Below are 21,924 nucleotides of genomic sequence, written 5' to 3' on the forward strand. Positions count from 1 at the left end.
AAAGAAGTGTTTTCTTAATGGGATTTGACTTGAAATGCTTTGGTGGGCTCTCCTGCATCAGTGTGTTAGAACATAGTCTTAAACCTGGGTCAAATACAATTGGAACTTGCATGCTTTAACTTTACTTCCAAAAGGAAAGTCTGTCTCAAAATTCCCTTGAAGTTCTGCCAGATATACAAGTCTAAATCAGTAACCACACAGGATGCCAGAAAATGCTGTCCCTTACACCTTTTGCATAAACAGTGTGTGGCACATCTGTCAATGCTTACTCTTAACAAAGAACAAAAAATAAGAACAATTCCATAACACTCACAAAGGGTGAAAAAGTATCCTTTATGTCTCTGGAAGGAGAACTCTGAATTTTGAAGGGTAGACTTGATTTCTAAAGTCATAAACATCTCTTCTGTTTCATTTCAGCTCTTGCATTTTTCCTGATATCTTGTTCTTTAACATATATGTATATGAAGCCATATATACTGTGTTTACTGCTGAATTCAATCATACTACATTTCTTTAGGGGTTTGTTTAAAGCAATCAAGAAATTGTATTTCTGAGATGTTATAGTCATTGTCTAGACTAAAACCAGGAAGATTTTCAATAGCACCAATGAAAGATGTAGTAAATGAAAAATATTTTATGAAAAAATTTTAGTACTATTTTTATGTGTCTTGAAATAGGGAGAGTAAAACACAGTATCTTTCAAATGATTAAGAGAATGAAGTTGATGTTTATATGTCATCAGATATCATTGAATGCAGATTTAAAAACTGTAAAAAAGTTAAACACAGTTTTCACACTGAAGTAGTGAAAATCACTCAAAAGCATGCACTCCAGCCAGTGGCTGTCAAAATCTTGACCAAGTTTTTGGGGTGTAGAACAGTGAATGGAAGTAGCTCCTGAAGGAAATCAAGAGTAATGTAGATCAGAGTACATTAATTAGTCATTAATATCCATATAACTGTATATTTATGTATATAGTCCTGCATTTTAAAAGAAGATAGCCAGCCCCAGTACAGAAGACACAGTGATAAGAACTGATAGCATATTATGTTTTTTTTTCATATATCACCTTATCTACAGTCACTATGTCAGAAAATAAATAGCAAATTGTTTTTCATGGTGACACACAAATCCTTTTTGGCACACAAATTCAGAATGTTGAAATGCAAAAGGATGATTCTTAACTCATCCTTTAGAGCCAGCAGACTTTGACCTCATCATGGTATTGTGTCCATGTGGTTTGTTGGTGATGCCACAGTTGGCTACATAGCAGATGCCAGGAAATTTCTGCTTTTTCTAGACCCCACAAATTTGTCTGCAAATAATATACTACTTCATGAGAGAACTCATGTTCTTACCTTCTCTGTAGACATGACGAAAGACTCAAATTACACCCAGGATAGGTCGCATTGTAAAGTCTAGAAAATTACCATAATTCATAAAAATACACTCCTTAATTTAGGTGCCAAACTTGATTTTAATCCTAAAAAAATTTATATACACCTGGAGGGTATGGTGATCTAGTGATAATTAAACACATCTGCAGTGTGAAAAGATATACTGGTGAAAGTTCTATAAGCACCATCCCTGGAAGAGTCAAAAAAACCATGTTGATATGGCACTTGAGATGTGGTTTGGTGGTGAACATGCTGGTAATGCTGATGGTTGGACTTGGTAATCTTAGAGATCTTTTCTAACTTTATTGATTCTATGAATCCGTGATTCTATGATATCCCAGACAAACATGGCAAGAATAAAAAATAAGTGGAGCTGATGCTGTTGTGCTGGCAACAATTCCAGCTTCGTAAAAGTAATTGGTCTCCCAGTTCTCATTATTTCTGAGACGAATATTTACATAGTTGTCCTTATTCTTGACTATCTGATGTTTTATATTTGACTAAGGATAACGTACAAGACTGACAGAAACACTAACAATCAGCGCTGTGTAAAGAGGACAAGAGATGCCTTTATCAGATTTTGCTCTCTCTGTTTATATAAACACACATGCACATTTTCATCTTGAGGGGCCTCATTCTTTACAGCAGGAACTTTTTGTGATTATTGAGTTTTAGTACTGCACCGCAACCTGTGCAATTTCAGGAGTCAGGCTGATTGAATTACCCAATTAGACAACCTTGCTAAGTGGGGGAAGAGAACATTTCAGCACCATTTTTTCAATAATAAAATTCCATTAAATTGTCCAAGGTTTAGAAAGTTGTAACTACCAATAAGGAAGGAAAATGTGCTCTAGTGGTCAATAGAATAGAAACTCAACTTCTTTGACTCCACGTAGGGGGCTTCCAAAAATATGCACAAACCAGAGATCTTTGAGATCTAACAGAAAAAAAAAAAAAAAAGAAAACAGAAAAGAAGCCAGGGGTCTTATTATCAAAATGGAAATAATGTTAGTATTGTTATCTCCAATACATGGATTGATCACACAGTAAATAACTGTTTTCTGCAGAATGGAGATAGTGAGCAAGAGTGATTTGTTGAACTTGCACTTGGACAGATGCTCAGGAAATATGCAGGAGGAGTGGATATATGACAGCAGAAGGGAAGGTCAGTAGATGGACATGGATGTTCAGAGTCCATGACTTGGACTTGCTTTTCTGAAGTCCCTGAGGCTCCTACTCATGCAGTTGTTGCCTCAGCAAGATTTTGGGGAGGGAATAAATAATTTTTATCCAATACACTGAATTAAGTAAAATTTTCAATTTCCAGTAGTACTTGTAAGTGCCATTAAAATTTTTTTATGCAGCTTTTAAATGAAAACTTCTGGGGATTGGCAGAGATCAGGTTTGTCTTGCTGACATGTAGATGTGAGCCATGGTTCTGCCTGGTGTAGCAGTTCTACAGCCATGCTGGACTGGACCCCTCTTCTGCTACTGTACTCTCATCAGATCATAATTTTACGAAGGCTTATAACCAAAATAAATTTCAGCTAATGAAGCTGCATTGCCTTGAGAGTGAAATACCACCTGTTCATTACAATCCTGTTCTCTCAACAGCCTTTCTACAAGTTAGATTACACAATACCTATGACGCATTTTGAGATTGTTTTTATGACTTTTCATATCCCCACTGAAACATTGTCAGAATTCTCTAATATATATGATAAAAAGGAAAATCCTGAGCAAGGAAGTTCACAGAATCCATACCCACATAAAACAAAAGCTGGAATGTTGATAGAGTTCCATGAACATATGGAAAAAGTCAAAGATGAGTTTCCATATCTATTCTATGTTTTTCTGGATAACAGTAAGAAAATGATATCACATTTCCCTTCATAGTTCACAATTCCTGTTCATTTATTTTTTTAGCTATAGTAAAGAGTGAAAGGTTCTATAACAGCAGCTGCAGGATAATAAATATTGCATTTTATTGGTGGCTGATGTATTAAGTCAGCCACCAATCAGCTTCTGTGTTTTGCTATGTAACTTTCTCAGAAAAAAAGGCAGAAGATTTCACATTTTAGGTTTAGATTTTAGATTTCACATTTAGCTCTTGATTTCAGAGATTTCTCAAAACTTATTTGAAATATCAGAGTTTTTTTATTTTGTAAATATAATTTTATATTGCTGAGAGCCAGCAATATAAAATTCACTTTTTTTTTGCAAGAGTTAATTTTTTTGTACAGTAATATATATATTGTAAACACCATTAAATATTTATACTTTACTAGGCTATTAATTTAAGTAAAGAATATTTAATTTTAAATAAACATATCATCAGGGATTGATGTGTCCTGAAAGCCATAAAGGTGATGCTGTATATATCAATGTTGGTACAACAGCAACACACTGTTGCTAACAGTGTTGGGTTAGCAAGAGAGGACTGCTTACAGGGTAGCTCCATGTTTTCTAAATGCATTAAATTTTGCCTCTTTTTTTTCCTTTCTAAATCTTTTACATATGTAACAGCTGTTCTCTTTTACATGAGCAGGTAGAAGGTGCATTGTTAGGCTGTTCTGTGGAGAGGGGTGGAAGGCTTAGCTGGGTGTCTGCCCATGTGATAATGCAAGGAGAATTTAGCAAAAACAATCACAAAACCTTACTTTCAGTCCTCACTTAAGGTGTAAGTTCTAGTTCTGAGAATAAAGAAAGGTTAAATATGTGGTTTACATGACATTATACTTGGTCTCCTAGGATTTATCAATAGGATTTTTGTATTTAAAATAAAATAAAATCCTACTAGATTATGGAAAACAGGATAAATATTTCTCTCTTGCTCTGCTTCCCTCTCTGTCTTTTGCATGTCACAGAGTGACTGCATTTATCTAAAACTTTCACTGGCATGTTTCCTTTTCTGAGTTAGGATCATTGCCAAAGTGATCTCATGTTTGTGAAGGTTTTTTTTTTTTTTTGTTTATGTTACTGTTTGTGGTACAAATAGCTACTTTCACCTTGGAGTTATACCTTTTTTGGCTGTGTTTGATTCTGACGTAGTATCCTCTATATTTGGGTCAATGATCACAAAATTTGGCTGCTGTAATTTTCCATTAATATTAATAAAACCATCCATCCCCCTAGCATATGGGCTGCAGAAGACACTGCTCAGTAAGCTGTTATAAATTTCAAAAAGGTTTATGAGCTGAAAAAACTGTGTTTGGAGAGGGGAATGTAGACTTTGCAATTTCCAAATGCTGATGCTAAATCCATTCAGATGTAAATCAACCCATCAGGAGCATTCCGCTCTTTAGGTACTTTATCCTAACATGTGTTTGCTCATTATTCCTTCCTCAGCTGGAGGTTCTATATGAAAGCTGTTTAAATGAAATAAATAATGTATTCCTATGAAGAAGATTAGTGTATTTTGGAACTCAGAAATGGAAAAAAAAGTTAGGCAATATTTCAGCATAAATAACAATGTGAGTAGTTTTTTTTTGGTTTTTTTGGGGGGGAGGGGGTTTGAAATTCTTAGTCCAGGATGTGGATAGTTAGGTCATACTCTCTCTGGATATTTCCCAGTGTTTGGCTAGGCTTTGAATGATCTCTCTAACTGGAAATCTTGTGCTTCTTTGTGCAGAGTAGAGTCAAATAATCTTGGCTTTGAAATGAACAGTGTTCACATGTGCTTACATATGTTCACATATATTGCGTGCCTACACATGTTCACATACCTTTCCCCTGGAGATCTGTTTTAATTTATGTGACAGCATCCCACCTGATGCCTCTGTTTTAAACTTAATTACATTTGTTCATTACATTGTAAACTTCATTGCATTGTTGAAAGTACCTTATGCTAGAAGAATTTTTGTGGCTCCATCTACCCTTTGCTGTTTTGGGAGACCTCTGTGGCTGGTCTGTCCCTGCTGTTGCCTGTCTTGGGAATTTAACGTTGCTTTTCTGTTAAATCATTGGCATTCAGTCAAGATATACTCATTTGTAATTCTGGGTCTTGGGGTTTGTGACAATTCAAATTCCTTGCTATCAGGCCTTTGTTGATATCTACAGTGTCTGTATGGAAGTTCTAAAACACTGTAGCCTCTGTGGAATGCTGAAGATGAGTAGGAAATCTCTCGTAAAATAATTTGCTAACATCATTATTAGAGGATTTCTTTTAACAGAGTGATAGTTAAACTCTGTTCAAATGCCAAAGTCTAATATCATCTTACAAAAATGACATAAAAAAGGACCAGGATCAGATCTTAGGTCGTTATGCCAGCTCATAAGAAGTTAGACAGGATTTTGTCAGCAAATGTCATCATGGCTGTGCAGCTACATCCCAGTGATGGAAGAACATGTTCAATTCAAGATTGATGTGCTTTGACCATAGAAAGTTAAAACTTCTTGATGCACAAGAAATTGAGCAGTTGCTGGGATAAAAAGAAGATTTTCAAGTTTTCTTGCATAAGCAGCTTTTTCATATTGTGGTTTAGCAGCCACCTACCCTTGAGCACACCTTGCCTGCCAGCCCTTGATAGGAAACTTTTCTACATGTGAGTGTTTATTTCTTACTAAGACAAATTTAATGAGACAGTGATCTACTTTCTAACCAGTTTTCTTACCTTGATGTTTCTGCAGGAGCAGATTTCATAGAGCTATTTCAGGGGCCTTCTTGGAGATTTCCGCTTTAATTTATCTCTGTGTTTCTCAGGGGTTGTTTTCTAGTAGAAAGTACAATATTTCACCAGAGAAAGAGTCTAATAGGAAGTAAGACTCCAAAAGAGATATGGTGAATCATTAAAAAATCAAGCAGTAGGGTAAAAATTATGTAAACATTTAATGACTTGAATAAACATTATAAAATTTTATCTGAAATATGTGTCTATCTGCAGGTGTTCTCAGCTGTGAATATGCTTCTGAAGTAGATTCTGCTTGTTCCTAAACAGGAGCTTCCTCTTTCACCAGGGTCACTTTCCAGTTCCTCAGTAAAGGCAGTGAATTGGCCTCTCTCAGCTTATTTGGTTTTTATCGGGTCCAACCCTTGACAGAGGATTGATTTCCACATCTGTGTTCATTCACTGTAGGCAGTGCAGTGACAAATGTAAGATGTACAGAGTACATCAGGATTTGTTTCCTTTTCTATCTAAAATCACTTCCTTTTGTGTAAACTTGTACCATTATCACTACTTATCATTTAATGCAATTTTCTAAACTGCTTTATTTGTGTGCCAAATATAAGGCAACCTCCATGGGAGTGGCATTCAATAGCTGTGTCTATGTTCAATTAGCCCAGCAAATCTTCACATGCTGTTTTTGGGTTTCTTCTTAAGCATTTTGTCTTACAGTGACAAATGTGTGCTGGGTACACCCTCCCTCATCTTCTGGCTTGTTGCAGTAATGGGATACCTTATTTTTCTTCCTTTGCTTGCATTCCTACTTATTATTCCTGGTTCCTGCTTCCTGAGAGCAGCAGGAAGCCTCCCAGCATAAACACTTCTCTCAGAAATTCAAATGCTATTGGTAGCTTGTTTGTCACATAAACATCTGACCTGAGTATTTTTGTGGTCTCTTTCTGTTGACCCTGAAAGAATCTCTTGAAAATGAAGCAAATAAAATGATGTTTAGTCTCATAATCTTGTAGTCCTGATACCACTGCTTGGCAAATCTATTCTTCTCCCAGTGGCTCACTCCAAAGGCTCTCAGGATATTTCCAATGTTTTAGGGGTACACAAAGATTCTAAATGTCAAGTTTCAAGGCATTTGGAAACAGCAGTGAAAAAAATTATTTTCTTCAATGACTTCTAGTACTAGTGGGGAAAATAGCATGGAGAGAGGGAGAGATGTATATGGTAAATCAAGAAATCATATTTGTTAATTTTCCCACTTTAGACAGGATTTGAGCTCCTGGAGGATCTTCTCCAAGACACAGCCATCATCCACAGCCATTCAGTTAGGCCAGTTTCAAAGAGGAAAGAATAAGAGAAATGATTTGAGAAATGTGTGCATTTGTTGGGCCTGATACAAGAGGAAATGCACAGTGTCTCTGTCCCTTATGGGCTACCTAAAGAGAGACTTCCTCCCCTCTGAGGAAAGATGAGAAGCTGCAGTAGCACGTTAACTGAGTGTCATGATTCAGTGTTGTGCCTCAGTTCAGTATATAGCCTAGAGCCTCCTTTTCTCTTATTCCTTCATAAAATACTGAAATTTAGCATTTCCTCCAGCTTTTATATCCTGTCTGGATTGCATTTTTCAAGGCAATCACTATGTACTTCTGTGTTTTTGCACAGCCCTCCGCTCAGCTGGATCCCACCATTTCCTGGCCCTTAGACAGTGCTGGTGCCAGCAAATCCCCCAGGAAATATATTTTCCTTGAATTTAGAAAGAAAATTGAGAGAATTGAATTCTTGGCATAGGAATGCACAGAATGTGAGATATCTTAAGAGCAATGGTTTATATCTCTGATGAGCTTGTTCATAAATCAAAGTGCGGAATTTGTTTCTTGGCTTCCCTTTGACATACGAGACGGCAACACATTAAAGCAACTCTTTATTTTCCTTTTTATACTTTTAATTTTTCATTGTCTCCTTGAAATTCAGTATTTTATTAGTTTAATGCATACTTTTCAGCATGCAATGTAATAGGCAGTTACATGCAGCTCTCAAAGGTAAGAGATAATTCTTCTCACAGCTCCCACATCACTCCATGGAAACTACTAAGAGCAGCTGTGCAAGAGAAGAGGCCCTGAATTATTTAGGAGGGTTTTAAAAAACCCTAATCTCCAATGTCAGCCCATCTCCACTGTCAAAAGAGAGCCAGTAGAAGGTCAGGCTGTGTAACATCTTTCAGGGCCCATAGTTCATGTGCAAAAACCTATCAACACAAAGTCACTTGTTTGTGCCAGGTTTTTTTCTGTATGGAGTATGGGCTATTATTTTTGACACAGTGTATGTATTTATTTTTTCACTGTGGTGTAGAAAAGAAGCCATTAGTTATTCCTGGTCGAAGTTTGACCCCCTCAGAGGAATCACTTGGGCTGGCTCGTTGCATTTGTTCTTAACTGGCAGCTCCCACCCTTTGACTTTTGGTTTCTGCAGGCTGGCTGCTGCACCCAGACAAATCCTGCTGGATACTCTGCTTTTGGGATTGGTGCCATGATGCAGAGAAGCTGGATTCAGTAGGGTCACATTGGGAGTTAAGATACAGTTTGTCCCACTGTTTTTGGCATGACTCACATTAAGTAGATAATTAGAACCTCATGCCAAACTTTCGCTATTCACATGCTGAAATGGAACAGTAATTTGTTTTATGTGTATTAACTGTAATTGCTTACTAGGCTTGACAAATGTATTCATAATTCAACAATTGCTGCGTTATGAGGCACTAATGGGACAAAATCTACCTAAAGTCTGTAATCTCTCTTGTGAACTAATCCTTAATTCTGTACATAATTTTGACTAAAGAAGTATTTATTTAAAGCTAGAAATCACTTTAAAATTCCAATTAATGTGAAACTAATGCCTGATGAGAAATAAGTCAGATTAATAGTCTGTAAGGTTGCTTCTTTTTTTTTTTTTTTTTTTTTGTCAATAAGTAATTTTTAAGGGGCTTATTTTTTTTTTTCCCCTTTGGGTTTTTACCCATACACTAGAGTGTGGCCAGCTTTTAGCACTTGAGAGAAAACTAAAGAGCTTGAGTAGTTTGAATACAGTTTTTCTTCCACAGCTGCAATGAATTCTTGGTGGTGGGAGTGACCTAATGCAGGGACTTTGATATGGTAATCTTTGTTCTTGGAAAGAGGTGGAGAACTGGGCTGTATAAAATAAATATCTCTTCTGTCTCTCTATCTGCACATCCAACCTCAGTGGCATGAGGGATTTCCTTTGACATTTGTGGACTTGTGGACTCTTGGGATTCCCGTGTGTTTTTCCTCTGAAAGGCTCGCCTTGCTTTCCTCAGAAATGTTGACTTTTTTGAGTTCTTGACATGGCTAGTTCTTCAATTCAGGGTCATGAAGAGTCCAAATTTGCCCTCCCACTATAGAGGTGAAATACTAGGGTGGACTGAGAAGCACAGGAGGAGGAAAAGAGGGAGTGCAGTTCACTCTTATGCGGATTGAAGATGTGGCTACTAATATGTAATTAAGTTTCTGTAAAGGCAAGTAACAGTAGCTGTAAAGACTTATTAAGCATGTGGCTCATTCAAATTCTAGAAGATATAAGGTAAATTTGAGTAAGTTTAAATAGTGAATAGGTTTCCCCTTGTAAAAGTTCCAAATGATTGGATGATAAAATTGGTCGTGTTAGGTTGGGCAGTGACATTCATTGCCTCTTTGAGGTGCCTTTTCTAGTTTACACAATTGATAGTAAAAATAAATTTTAACAAAATTTGACACCAGTCAGAGAAGGTTTCACAGAGACCTCCAAAATCTATTAAGTAGTATTTGCTTTTGCTCACAACGTTTCTAGCCTGACCAGTAGCTTGGAAGCTTTGCTATATTTGATATTTGCCAAGCCATCCACTGACCCTATTTTTGTTTGCTGCCATTTGGTTAAGAATGAATGACATTACTATCAAATTGATGCTCAAAAATCCAAAAACTATGCAGATTTTGGAAGGCTGGTCCCTGCGAGGTTACAGATGTCTGAATCTTCTGAAGGGATTACATGTCCCAGAACTACTTTGTTTCTTTACTTTAAATTTACTGAGTGTTTGTCCTGGTGATACAATTTTAATCACGAAACCTCCACTGATGTGCCAGTGGGTACATATCTAGCTAAGGATAGATGTGCCTGATGTTGCAGCTTTTCAGGTTTTCTCTGAGATGGAGTGAGGTGTGAGTTCTTGACTGTATTTCAGTATTATCTTGCTTTGCAGCCTGGTTTCAGAGACCAGATGTTACAAGGTAAGCATCTGTGAGCACCAACAATTTCAGCATCCTTTTGAAGTGAGTTTCTCTTGCATCTCCATGTGCTTTGTTAATAGTTCCTTTTTCTCAGGAGTTCTCTTCCCCCATAAGCAGAACCAGTCAGGCATCATTTTGTCCTTCTGTCCTATGCAGATATGGTGATGACATCAAAAGTGTGAAAACTTGAGGAAATCTATCCTGAAAATATAGTTCTTAAAGCTGGATGAAATATTACGGAGACTCCTGTGGAAGTCTTACTGCTTTATATCCACTGGCTGTACAAAACAAATGCACCAAAGTGTTGACATAAAATTTATTATTAGTAGTAGAATTTCTTTATTATTAATAGTAGTATTACTATTGTTAGTAGCATTAGTATTATTATTATTTCCACATCTTAATTTCCTTTTCAAATTAGTAGTTAGATAGGGTAGTGTGAAGGTTTTAGACTGTGAATTATTTTTTTCTCATGCAAAGTGTCTTCAAAGAAATCACTGCATATAAAAAGTGAATGACTGAAGTTTAGATTAATTTAGATCTAAATTAAGTTTAGATTTAATGCAAATGTTTACAGTCACATCTCTTTTCAATAGAAGTCAACGTTTTTATGTATGACTTGTTCTTTTTTAGAAATCTTTTATACTTTCCAGCCCATTTTCCTATCAAATATATTTTTTATCATCTTTGTGTCTTTGCTTTCATTTCAGAATATAACAGATTCATTGTCCCTCAAAGCCATGAATAGCTCACATATGCAACTGCATTAAAAATACTCAATGCATTTCAGCTGGGAAAGACAAGAAATTTTAATAGCTTTTATGCTTTGTGGAAAATGTTGCCAAGATGCCCAGATTTGTGTATTCAGGGTACTAGTTTTCTAAAATTGATGCAGAGGAAAGTTTGGGGGGAGACGGTTTTAGGAAGTGGGCCAATATCCTTTAGACAAGTTCTCTTGAACTTATCTCATTTTTGTTGTGTATTATTTTGAGCAGAACAAAAATGTTTCCAGTATTTTTTTTAATGCACACTTGGAGGTGCTTTATAAACTGCTTATTTTCTAATGCTGCACCTGTGTTCCATCACTTGGTGTACTAATCCCACTGTGGGACCTTCCAGTTCTTCAGACCTGCTTGGATTGGAAAAACTTGTCAACTGGTGGCAACTTTGAAGTGTTGCTGTTGTTAGCCACGCATCTTTGAAAAGAAGCAAACAATAAAGTGTTTGTCCTTTTTCTACTGGGCCTGATGTAATATCACTTATAATGAAGCAGCTAGTGAATAAATAAAATATATGATTTAAGATTGCATTTGAGAGCCACATGTCTAAACATCCCATGATTTCTGTAAAATGAAAAATCCCTCCTGAGTAGAAAATTATTACTGCTCATCATTCTCTTCAGTATTCACTCGAAAAGTATGATTCTCTTAATACCCTAACAAAGCACTCAAGCACATTCCAGTGAGGACAAATAACCACATTTGAAGTAAGTGTGAGAATACTCTTATCATCTAATAGCATGTGAGAATGGCAAAGGTTTCAGTGCTTTTATTGATTTTTTTTTTTTTTTTTTTTTTTGGCTAAGACTTAGCCAAAAAAATGAAATGGGGAGAAATTACTCTTAATACTCCTAATTAAAACTGTAACTGTAGAAAGAGCAAACTATTTGTAAACTGTTTAAAGCACACAGAAAAATGTATGCAGTGCTTTTAAAAATGGAAATTCTTAAGCAACCCAGTGATTTCTTTAATTTATTGATAGTGCTCATGCTATTTGTGGCATACTAATTAAGTGTTGGGAAATGATCTCCAAGTACACTGAATGTAATCCTGCAGTCTGCTATAGATGAAACTGAAAGCAATCACATAGAGCTGGATCCCTATGAAACCTGGCTGGGAACTTCTAGTACAGACTTCCTCTGTTCCACAGTCATGATCAAAGCAAAGATCAGTAATACTCACCTGTGGCTCTTGTGCCCAGCCAGTATTAGTGAAATCTAGCAAAAGTTCCAGGTGTGCAGGGGAGCAGATTGCAGGTGGCAAAGTGTGTGACTTGTGTCTCTGCTGGCTTGGCAAGGGGTGCTGAAAGCTGTGTGCTTGTGAGTTGGAAAGGAGGGGTGTGAGTGGGTGGGGGGGTCTCTCTGGTGTTGGTGTCTCACCAGCTTCAGTTCCCCAAACTCCTCCTCAACATCCTCTTGTCTGTATGGACTCTTCTCCCAGTCAGTGGCAACAGTGTTTTCAGAACACTGATGTCTAGAAGCAAGGAGTTGGGCTGAGCCTGTCACTGGCACCTCATTGCCTTCTGTTTTCCCCGGTACTTTTTTCTGTTTTGCTTTCTCTGAGCACCCTTATAGCTACACAGTCGGCTCGCTCTTGAATGAGAGGAATTGGAGCAGGAAAGCCAAAGAGCTTTGCCCTTTCTGATCTCACAGACCAGAGCTTCATGAAAATTTGAGTGAAGTCACAGAATTGTAAGGCCTGCAAAGAGAAATAAAATTAAACCAAAAGAAACACTTTGTTCAGTGCTTACATGTTTATACTTGTCAGCTGAACTAGATAAAGCATCTTCATGTTTTCTAGGGAGGAAAAATAAGATCTGTTGCTATTGATGCCCTATCCTGGTTGAGTCTGTGTGCCTGCTTCACACTACTGCCCAGAGGAGCACGTCCTTCTGCATCCAGATTTCTTCTCTGAAGGGATCTCTGGGAGTGAGCCAGCTTCCATGCCCTGAATGTCTTGCTGCCGGATGCAGTCACTGCTGTCTTCACTTAATGGCATGCAAACAGAAGGAGGGTTTGAAAGTGCTGCTTTCTGCTTCTGTGGAAGGTGGTGTCCTAAGTTTGTACACATCTCAAGCCTATTTTCTAAAGTTTATTCTAGATATCATCTTTCTCACAGCACTTGTGTCATTTTAATAACTGAAACAATTTTTTGGGTGGATTTTTGTTCTGTTTTGTTTTTTGAATGCTGAGAATATGGGTAAGACCGTATGCCTAACAACAACAAATTACTGTCTTCATTGTACTGTGCAAAAATTTCCTTAAACTCTGAGGGCAATAATGTGAATGAAATGGTTCTTTAGTAACTTTAGGAAACTTTCCTAGTTTCCTATTCTTATTTATGTCATCCATAATTTCTTGTATATGGATGTGCTACTGCAGACACACTTGTTTATTTTCCCCTTCCCATGTGTCTATGCTGAAATATCCACAAAGAATCATGTGCCCACTTCTCCTCCTTCATACGAGACAAAAAGAGGACGTGAGACAATGAAAAGCAAATTCCTTGTGCTGATATGCTGCACACATTCAACTCTACAGGAAACTAGGACTATGTTATTATTCATAACAATATATTATGTTACAGTAAAAGTAAGCAGAGGGTAGCTCTAGAGGTTGGAAGGATGTCTGTCACTTAGACTCTGAAGTTAAGACCTTGCCTCTGAGATACCCTTTAGCAGAGCAGTGTTGCTCGGGATAGGTGATGAGAGAATTTTTCTGCCAATAAAAATGGAGAAAAATCTTATTTTCTTCAGGCTTATGAAAAATAAAAATTAATACAAGTTTTCTTTTACTTTGAAAACTAAAGCAAAGCCAGTCTACCATATTTGTAAAAGGACTCATGAAATTATTATTTGTCCTGTTAAGAAGGTTTGGAGTGAACTTTGATCCTCTTAAACTCTGTGAGTCACTGGCTTAAGGTTAGCAATACCCCATGGCAGCAACAGGAAAAGTAGCCTTCCTTTCAGTCTTCTCCCCAGAGCCCTGACACTATTTTCTGCTGTAGAGAAGAAGAGATACCTAGGGACCATTTGACTTGTTACCCTTTATTCCCTTAGTGGGATTCTGTGCTGGTAACCTGCAATGTTCTGCTCTTCATGTTATTTCCTTTTCTTCATCCATTTTTGAAGTGGTCTACAGTGATGGGGGAAGGGGGGTGGTTCTATTTCAAAAGGAAAAGTAAAAGATAGCAGAACTAATTTAAATCTGAAGTTTTCTTGGAAATTCAGGTTAAAACCCACTAACCAACCATTACAGCAAACAAATAGATAAATAAAATATTAAACAAAAGCAAAAAAGCCCTTTCCATTAGCTAGATGTCTTGGGTTTCATCTGGAATACATTCCCCAAGGATATTCTAGTGCTTTGGGTTTTGCTGTTTTGCTGCCTCATTGAGAAAATAAATTTGAAATTAAATGAGGTTAAAAGAAGAGTGGTTTTAAGCCTGTGTGTGTTGCAGGGGAAAATTGCCTCTAAGTGTTTCTGATATATCTAAGCAGATAAAAGAAGTAATTATTTTTACAAAAATTATGGAACTTGTAATCCTTGTGAAAAAGCTGGTTAAAAAATTACATGAAGCAATTCAGTAAATTTAAATTTGTTTTGTTACCTGTGTATCATTTTAAACAAATCTGTCATGGGAGAAAAAATGCATGAAGTACTTCCCCACATTTTCTTTCTCCAAATCATTCTTTTTTCCACACATCTCTTCACTTGCTATTTAATTATCAGGTCTTCTTCACATATAGAAACTGATTATTTTTTTCCTGTTCCTCATTTCTATTTATTTCAGCAAACTGTCAAAACCCATTAACTCAATGCAAGCCTTCCAGTTATTTCTATAGGCTTTACATCAGGTTCAGAGACACAGGTTTTGCCATAAAACAAGCTGGGATCTGCCCCTGCCTCCAGCAAGATGCTGGATCTGTTATATCCCAGTGCACTAAGGGGTGTTTCACATGGTGCTGTCAATCTTAAGTTACATGGTCAATTTAAAAACAATGCTCCCCCAGCCCCGCAGTTCTAAGTGCTAATCAAGATAATGAGAAAAAGAAAAAATCATATGGATTAGGCCTTTGAAGCAGCTGCTATTAGGGTCCCCACTTCTCTGTAAGAGCTCTGCTGGACCCCCAGAGCTCCCAGGGAAGCCAAGGCTGGAAAAGGTGACTGTTCACATACAACTGCTAATCACTTTACCATAGCCATTGTCTTCTTAATGCTCACCTTAAAGCAATCTGCATATGTGTGCACACACAAAACTGTAGTGTCAGTGCTATTGCACTTTGCTCTATATTCCTCCTTTGCTCATTTTATTAGTAAAAGTTCCCACTCATAACATCTCCTTAGAGGAGAACTAGAATTTTTGATGATGATTATTTTTCCGGTTAACATGGAATGAGTCAAAATTTCTTTTTGTTGGAAAGCAATTTTTGTATCTCACGATAGTAATTTATTATTATCCTCAGAGGAGAAAATACACAGTAAATCTTTCCCATGACATTATTGTGAAGGGATCAAATTTGTGCTCTTTATTCAGTAAAAAAAATCTGTTGAAAGCTGGTATGAGTGGAAGGCAAGTAAAGACTTGCAACATCTGATCTTTCTTCTTGATATGACTCTTTCCTGGTATGTAGTCAGCAATCACTTTCTTCATCTAGACAGAATCCTGGACCACTGGCCCTAAGCTTCTATTTTACTGGTGGTTTTAGTCTCTTCAGCATGCACAGTAAACTGTAGTAGCCCAGATTTTTCCTTACTTCTTCTCCTTGAGGGGTTGCTTTAGCAATTAAATAATCTGCTGTCCTGCCTTGCACGTTTGGCTCCCTGGGGTTTTATAGGGAGTGTGACAGTGTGACAGTGAGACAGTGTGAGAGTGTGACAGTGCTGAGCTCTGTTTGTACATCAGAGCAGTAGAAAGGCTCCTGCTCACTGCAGTGGATGGGATTACAGCCCAGAAAACAATCTTAAGGGTGAGCACCCTGCCCTGCCCCTTCATCCCTCAGGGTGACTGTAACTGGGAAGATTTTCTGGGAACACTCCAGGACAGGCACAGGGAGTGGTGGAGTGAGCTGCATCTGTCTCAGCAAGCAGCACAGTGTGATAAGGGTGAAGCATTTAGTGCAGAGTCCTTGTCTACCATGTTTTGATGTGTTTTGAGTGTGGATTAGCTCTGCTCTGGTCATGCAGACAGAAAAAGAGCTGGTGGCTGAAACACAGCCTTTGGGTCCTTGGGCTGTGCCTTAGTTTCATGTGAAAGGGATCCAGTTTGTGCATTTGAAGATTGCTCTGTCGAAGACGCTCTGCAAACCAAAGCATGGTAAAAAATTTGCCCAAGAAATACTCTCCAGTTCTGAACTAAAACATCAGCATGAATACAGCAGAGTAGTAATATGCCAGACTAGGAGATCTCATGCTAAAATAAAGTGTTGTCATTATCCCAGATGATACTGGAAATAAAATTACAAAGTGATGAGTGCAGGGTGCAGGCTAAGTAATTTGAATCAAAGGAAGAGGAAGTGTAAGAGAGGTTTATTTCTCAAAATAGACAGATGGACGCTAAATGCAAAGGTAGCATTGTCTGATGTCCTTCACATGAGAGAAATTATTATTTCTATAAGTCACGTTGCATGTAACTATTGGATGGCCAAGAGTAAGCAAATATTAATGGTACCTCTATGGTACTGTGCAGCAAGTAAGAAAAAGTTCTTCCCTATGCCACCTACATTTCTCTAGTCCAAACTATTGTTTGGTTTCATGCAACCTGTGTATTAGAAAAAAAAAAAAAGAAAAAAAAAAGAAAAAAAAAAGAAAAAGTAGGATTTCTGAAAAAATGTAGTTGTTTTACTTTTTGTTTGGAAGGAGATAGAAGCTTGCTACTAGGAACAAGCAACTGTAAAGGCTGTTAATAATAATGAAGCTGCTGAATATTAATGATATAATGAATATTAATGAAGCAGCTGAAACAAATATGATCCAAATATGGCAGTGTTTATCAGATGTGAAGATTTCAGCTCATTAGTAATTTTAACACATTAGTTACTTGTTAGTGAGTACTGAGGTGATGAAGCAGAATACACAGCAGTTTCCCAATCCATTGAAAATAGACTGCAGACCCTCAAGTGGCTTATCTAGTATGTATCTACTGAAAAAGAAGATATAGCAAGACAAGCCAATGTGTTAATTCAACTTTTTGAGAGCCATAAGGTGTCCATGCAAAAACTCAGGTCCCCCAGCTAGTCTGATGGGGCTGGACTCTGCAAACTTCTGCTCTGTTCTGTGTTTTTTGAGAAGCAGAGTTGAGAGAAGTGGCACCTGCAATGGAAAGGTTTAGCAAAGCATTTATTTCAGTTTCTGAAGTATTCTGTATCTCTTTTGTGCCTCTTGAATATGTGGAAGGGCTTTTTCCCTTTTTTTTTTTTTTCTTTTCCATGGTTTGGAATGTACCAGTAAGTGGCAGAGGCTTAAGATCAAAGTTTTGAAATTGATAGGAATATTTTAATCATTACAAATTCAGCTGTTCTTCCAAAATTCTTTTCCTTCAAAATGTTAGGATAAAGATCACTGAAGTTACTTGCAAGAATATCTGCCTGTTTCTGAAGTATCATAAACGGTTTATGCTCATCACACCTGCATGTTACTCATGGGCTAAGTGTGATGGGGTATGTCTGGTACTTGCTTATTCCTTCAGAGAGTCTGGGTGACTCTGTGACACCCAAAGGACAGGTTCAAAAAAAAAACCTTTTTAACTTTGGATTTATGGCATTAACAGATGCTTTTTCCTATTCCAGTCTTTGGAGATCCTCATATAATTCTGATTGTATAATTGAATTTTGACAGACTCACTTAATGTTTACTGAAAAATGTCAAACAGTGTCTTTTGGTTCAGTTAAGCCCTATTTTTCCTCTCTTGTCCTTATGTCAGATCACAGTGAGAAAAAAAAAAGCAAGAATTATTATTCTTACTGTTAGAAATCCTCAAGAGCACAGTCAGGTACAGGCATGTAGTTCTTAAAGTAGCCACAAACTCTGGAGAAATGAGAAGGCAGCAAGCTGTTGGTAATCACTGCACATAGTCATGGGGACCACAGGATCTGCAGGGACTTTCATGCACATGTGCATGGGAATGGCAAAGGAGGTATGAGTTTCAATTACAATGCATGCCAGACTTGTCCCTCAACAGCTACAGATCTCTGCAGCAATGGCAGATAAGGCATGATATGGCTCAAGGTGAATAGCTGTGCAACCTCCATAAAAGGATGAAAATCATTTACCCAGTATTCTTCCCCAATACTGATCCCTTTCAGCACCCAGCTAGACAGGATGCTGGGACATCTTGTCTAGCCTATGCTTTTTTCCAAGGTTGGACCAGATGAAGTCCTTTCTGACCTGGTATTCCATGACTCTTTGGTCCAGTGGATATGTTATTGTGTGTTTTCCCTATGCCCACCAGTGCACTTCAGCAGCAAGGCACCTTCATGTTTTGTAAAGGTGAACAACCTAGCAGTGGTGTGTGAATCCTCTATCCATAGGAAGTTCATAGTAAGCAGAAAGTTGTAATCAAGCCAAACTAAATATGGCAACTGCCTTGTGAATGAAAGCCTACCTGTCAAAGAAGGCAACTTTTCACTTAAGGAAGATGTTCTGGATTTTATCTTATTAAATATCATATTTTTATACTCTCATTCATATGCTAGGGTTTCATTGAGTGCATACATGAACATGGTATGCATGTTGCTATTGCTCCTATTAAATGTGAGCAGAAATTCGGGAAGTGCATTATGCTTCATCTCTTTGAAGAATATTAAAGCTAGAGATGTTAATGTGAAACAAAATTTTTGGAATAAATGAGGATGGTCAGGTACTCTGGAGAAAATATTTGGAAAAAAATCTTAATTACATGGTATCAGATTTTAAGGCATTATTTTAAACAGTTATAGTGTTAAAAAAAAAAAAAAAAGAAGCAAAGGGAAGCCACCTTAACTTAGTAACTCAAGTGTAGTAGTTTAGTAGTTGATTGATTCTGAAAGTCAAGGGGTGAATATTTTCCCCAGTCTTAGCAGAGAGAAAGACTGAATTGAATAGCCAAATTCCTGTTGATTTCCTTGGGAGCAGGATCAAGTCTTTAATTCTTGATTAACTCCTTTTTTTATTTTAATGAGAATTACGTGACTTAAAACCTGTTTTATGTTTTGGAAGCAATGGGTAAGGTTTCAATCAAATAGTAGGTTTTCTAGACTTTTAAAAGCGCTATTCTTTTTAGTGCTTCTGTTACCTCAGGGTATTTACTTTTGGCTCTTAGTGTAGTGTAGAAGTTGATACTATTGTGAATGGAATTGGCAAGTCTTAAAACACAATGTTTAGATCATAAACATTTTAAAATAAGACTCCATAAAAAAGATTTGGTTTTTTAATATGAAATGTTAGTTGTGTTCTTGGCAGGCATTACTTCAGAGGAGTCAGATGCATTTCAAAGATTATTCTGGTGGCCAGCTGCAGCCAAAAGATTATTTCAAACCAATGGAGACCCAATTCTCTTTTCTCTACAGCTTTTTTCCTTTCTCTCTCTTTCTCTCCCCACCCTCTCTCTCCAGTAGGACTCTATCTATATATTATGAATGCAGTGTAGCCAACCATGAGGTGAAAAATTCATACACAATTATACCTAACAGTGGAAGGCATAGACACTCAGACTAAAAATGCAAGTACTGGTCTTTGCTTTAGGAGGTGCTGTTGAGATTTCTTTTCTTCAACACTACAAATCTTCAGAGTTTGCTACTCTTCCAAAGCCAGCAAGATTTCATAAAATATATGGAGAATTGCTTGTGTCTGCCCTGTCACCTGTAGAGTGGTAGAGTCACCTCTTTAACAATGACTTGATTCATAGGTGCTGTATGAAACCAGTTACACTTCAGAGATGAGCAGAAATAATGGTTTTGGGGGATACATTAATGGGGTGGGTCTTTATTTTTCTCAGTAATTTATGGTTCATTGTGCTAGACATTATTTTTGTTTTTCACATTTATTTGAAAGAAATATGTGAGAGTATTTCTTGTCCTGCTTTAGTGGTGTCTTTAGAGAACATATTTTCATAAAATATTAACTCTGTGTGATGAGTGTATTGTCTTATGTAGCTGTGCAGGCAGAAGTCTTGCCCCACCTCAGGCAAATACAGGTGCCACAGTAGAAGCTCTTGCTACTCATCAATCAACATTGCTCATTTATTACAGAACGGAATTTAACTTCTATTTTTTCCCACATAGTGAAGGTAGAGCTTTCTCCACCTTGCTTTTGAAGTCTCTTTCTGCTTTGTGTTTTGCTAGATACGGGCATGAAATCCCTGCCTGCCTGCTTTGCACTGAATGGGGGAAATTAAAAGTGCTGCTTAATGTCAGTCACAGGGAATCTTTTTGTTCTTAATTTATATTTCCCTTTAGGTGATGAAATGCACCAGGAACAGCAATTATTGTCTCTTCTCTGATTTTGAGAATTCCATGAATGATTGAGATGAATAATTAAAAAAGAACTGTAGTTGTTTACATGGCATGCAGTCCTGTTGCATTTCCCACAGCAGTATAAAAGGACAGAGAGCAAACTATGATGCAGCTTCACATCCTCCTACACATTTGCTGAGAAGACCTTCGTGACTTGAGATATTTGTGCTCTTAGTAGCCTGTGTTTATAATGACCTCATAATAGTAGGAAAAAAAAAAAAAAAGGGACTGGTAAAAAGATAAGAGAACTACCAAGAGCTGAAAACTGAATGCCTAGTTCTCAAAGTGTGTCTGGGGGTTATTTTGGAGAAAATCTCTCTAAAATTTTTATGAAGTGCATCAGAAATATTGAAAGCAATAGATGAGTCTGCACATTTGAGTGGTTTGTGGGGCTGAGCCCTTTGCCTGCTTGTATGAATATGAAGGGTTAAACAATAAAGAAGGAATACATGTTCATGCTTTTGCTTAAAAATAAAAGGGCTGGATTTCAGAAGGAGCTGTAAAGCTTTCAGCAAGAATCAGGCGAACACTACAGTAAAGTGAAAAGCTGAAATGTGAAGAGTGCGTGATGTGAGATGCCAGCTCAGCACTTCCAGATCACATTGCTCTAGCAGAGGAGACCACCCTTGGAATTGCAGTGAACTGTAGCTTCTTTGCAATGTAAAGTTGTATAGGCTGATACCCCTCTCACTCTTACGTCACCCCATGGTAGCCTCTCTCAACATCTCTCCACTCTGGGGAAAACGTGTTATTTACAGGTGCTTCTCTAGGGGTGGAAAAATCTCCTTAATATACATATCCCAGCTGCACAAGGAAAGGAAAAAGTGTTCATACAAAAGAAAAAGGTTCTTCACTGAGCGTGTTTGTTTTTTCTCCTCTTTGTGCAGGTTCAACATGGGAGAAAACATTACGGCAGATTGGTTTTGAAAGGTAAGCCATAAATTTATTTTCTTACTAGTGCAAAAAGGTAAGGAAGAAAAACTGCAGAGGCAAATTTGTACAGATATTTATTTTAGTTGATTGAATGTATCAATGACCTCAGATTTAGAGTGGAAGTCATGCAGTGTCATGCACTGTTCATCTTTTCTGCTTGTGTCCTCTTCTCTTTCCCAAGTAAATCTGAAGCAATTTATTCATTATATGAACTTGGTTCATCATGTTGTTTGCTAGTGATTATACAGCATGTTGGTATTAAAAAAGGGACACACCTTTTGCCACAAATCTTACTTATGAATGAAAATATTGCTCTCACTCATATTTTTTCCATGAAATTTCTAAACTCTGACATATGAGTTGACAAAAATAAATGAAGTAGGAAGAGGAGCAAAGTTGGCAGAGACCAGCACCACAGGAAAATTCAATATG

At 37.3% G+C, this 21,924-nt stretch overlaps 1 protein-coding gene across 13 annotated transcripts in view; it reads left to right on the forward strand.

Moving 5' to 3' along the window:
* Positions 1 to 21,924, forward strand: part of PIEZO2 (piezo type mechanosensitive ion channel component 2) — a 284,271-nt gene that overhangs the window by 111,377 nt on the left and 150,970 nt on the right. For all 13 annotated transcript variants that reach the window (XM_077784376.2, XM_085571904.1, XM_085571903.1 and 10 more), the window contains exon 4: positions 21,447 to 21,489. In XM_077784376.2, coding sequence (XP_077640502.2) covers positions 21,447 to 21,489 — 43 coding nt within the window. The remainder of the gene's footprint in view (positions 1 to 21,446; positions 21,490 to 21,924) is intronic.

This window comes from Lonchura striata, chromosome 2 (genome assembly GCF_050655825.1).
Source record: "Lonchura striata isolate lonStrDom1 chromosome 2, ASM5065582v1, whole genome shotgun sequence".
Lineage (NCBI taxonomy): Eukaryota > Metazoa > Chordata > Aves > Passeriformes > Estrildidae > Lonchura > Lonchura striata.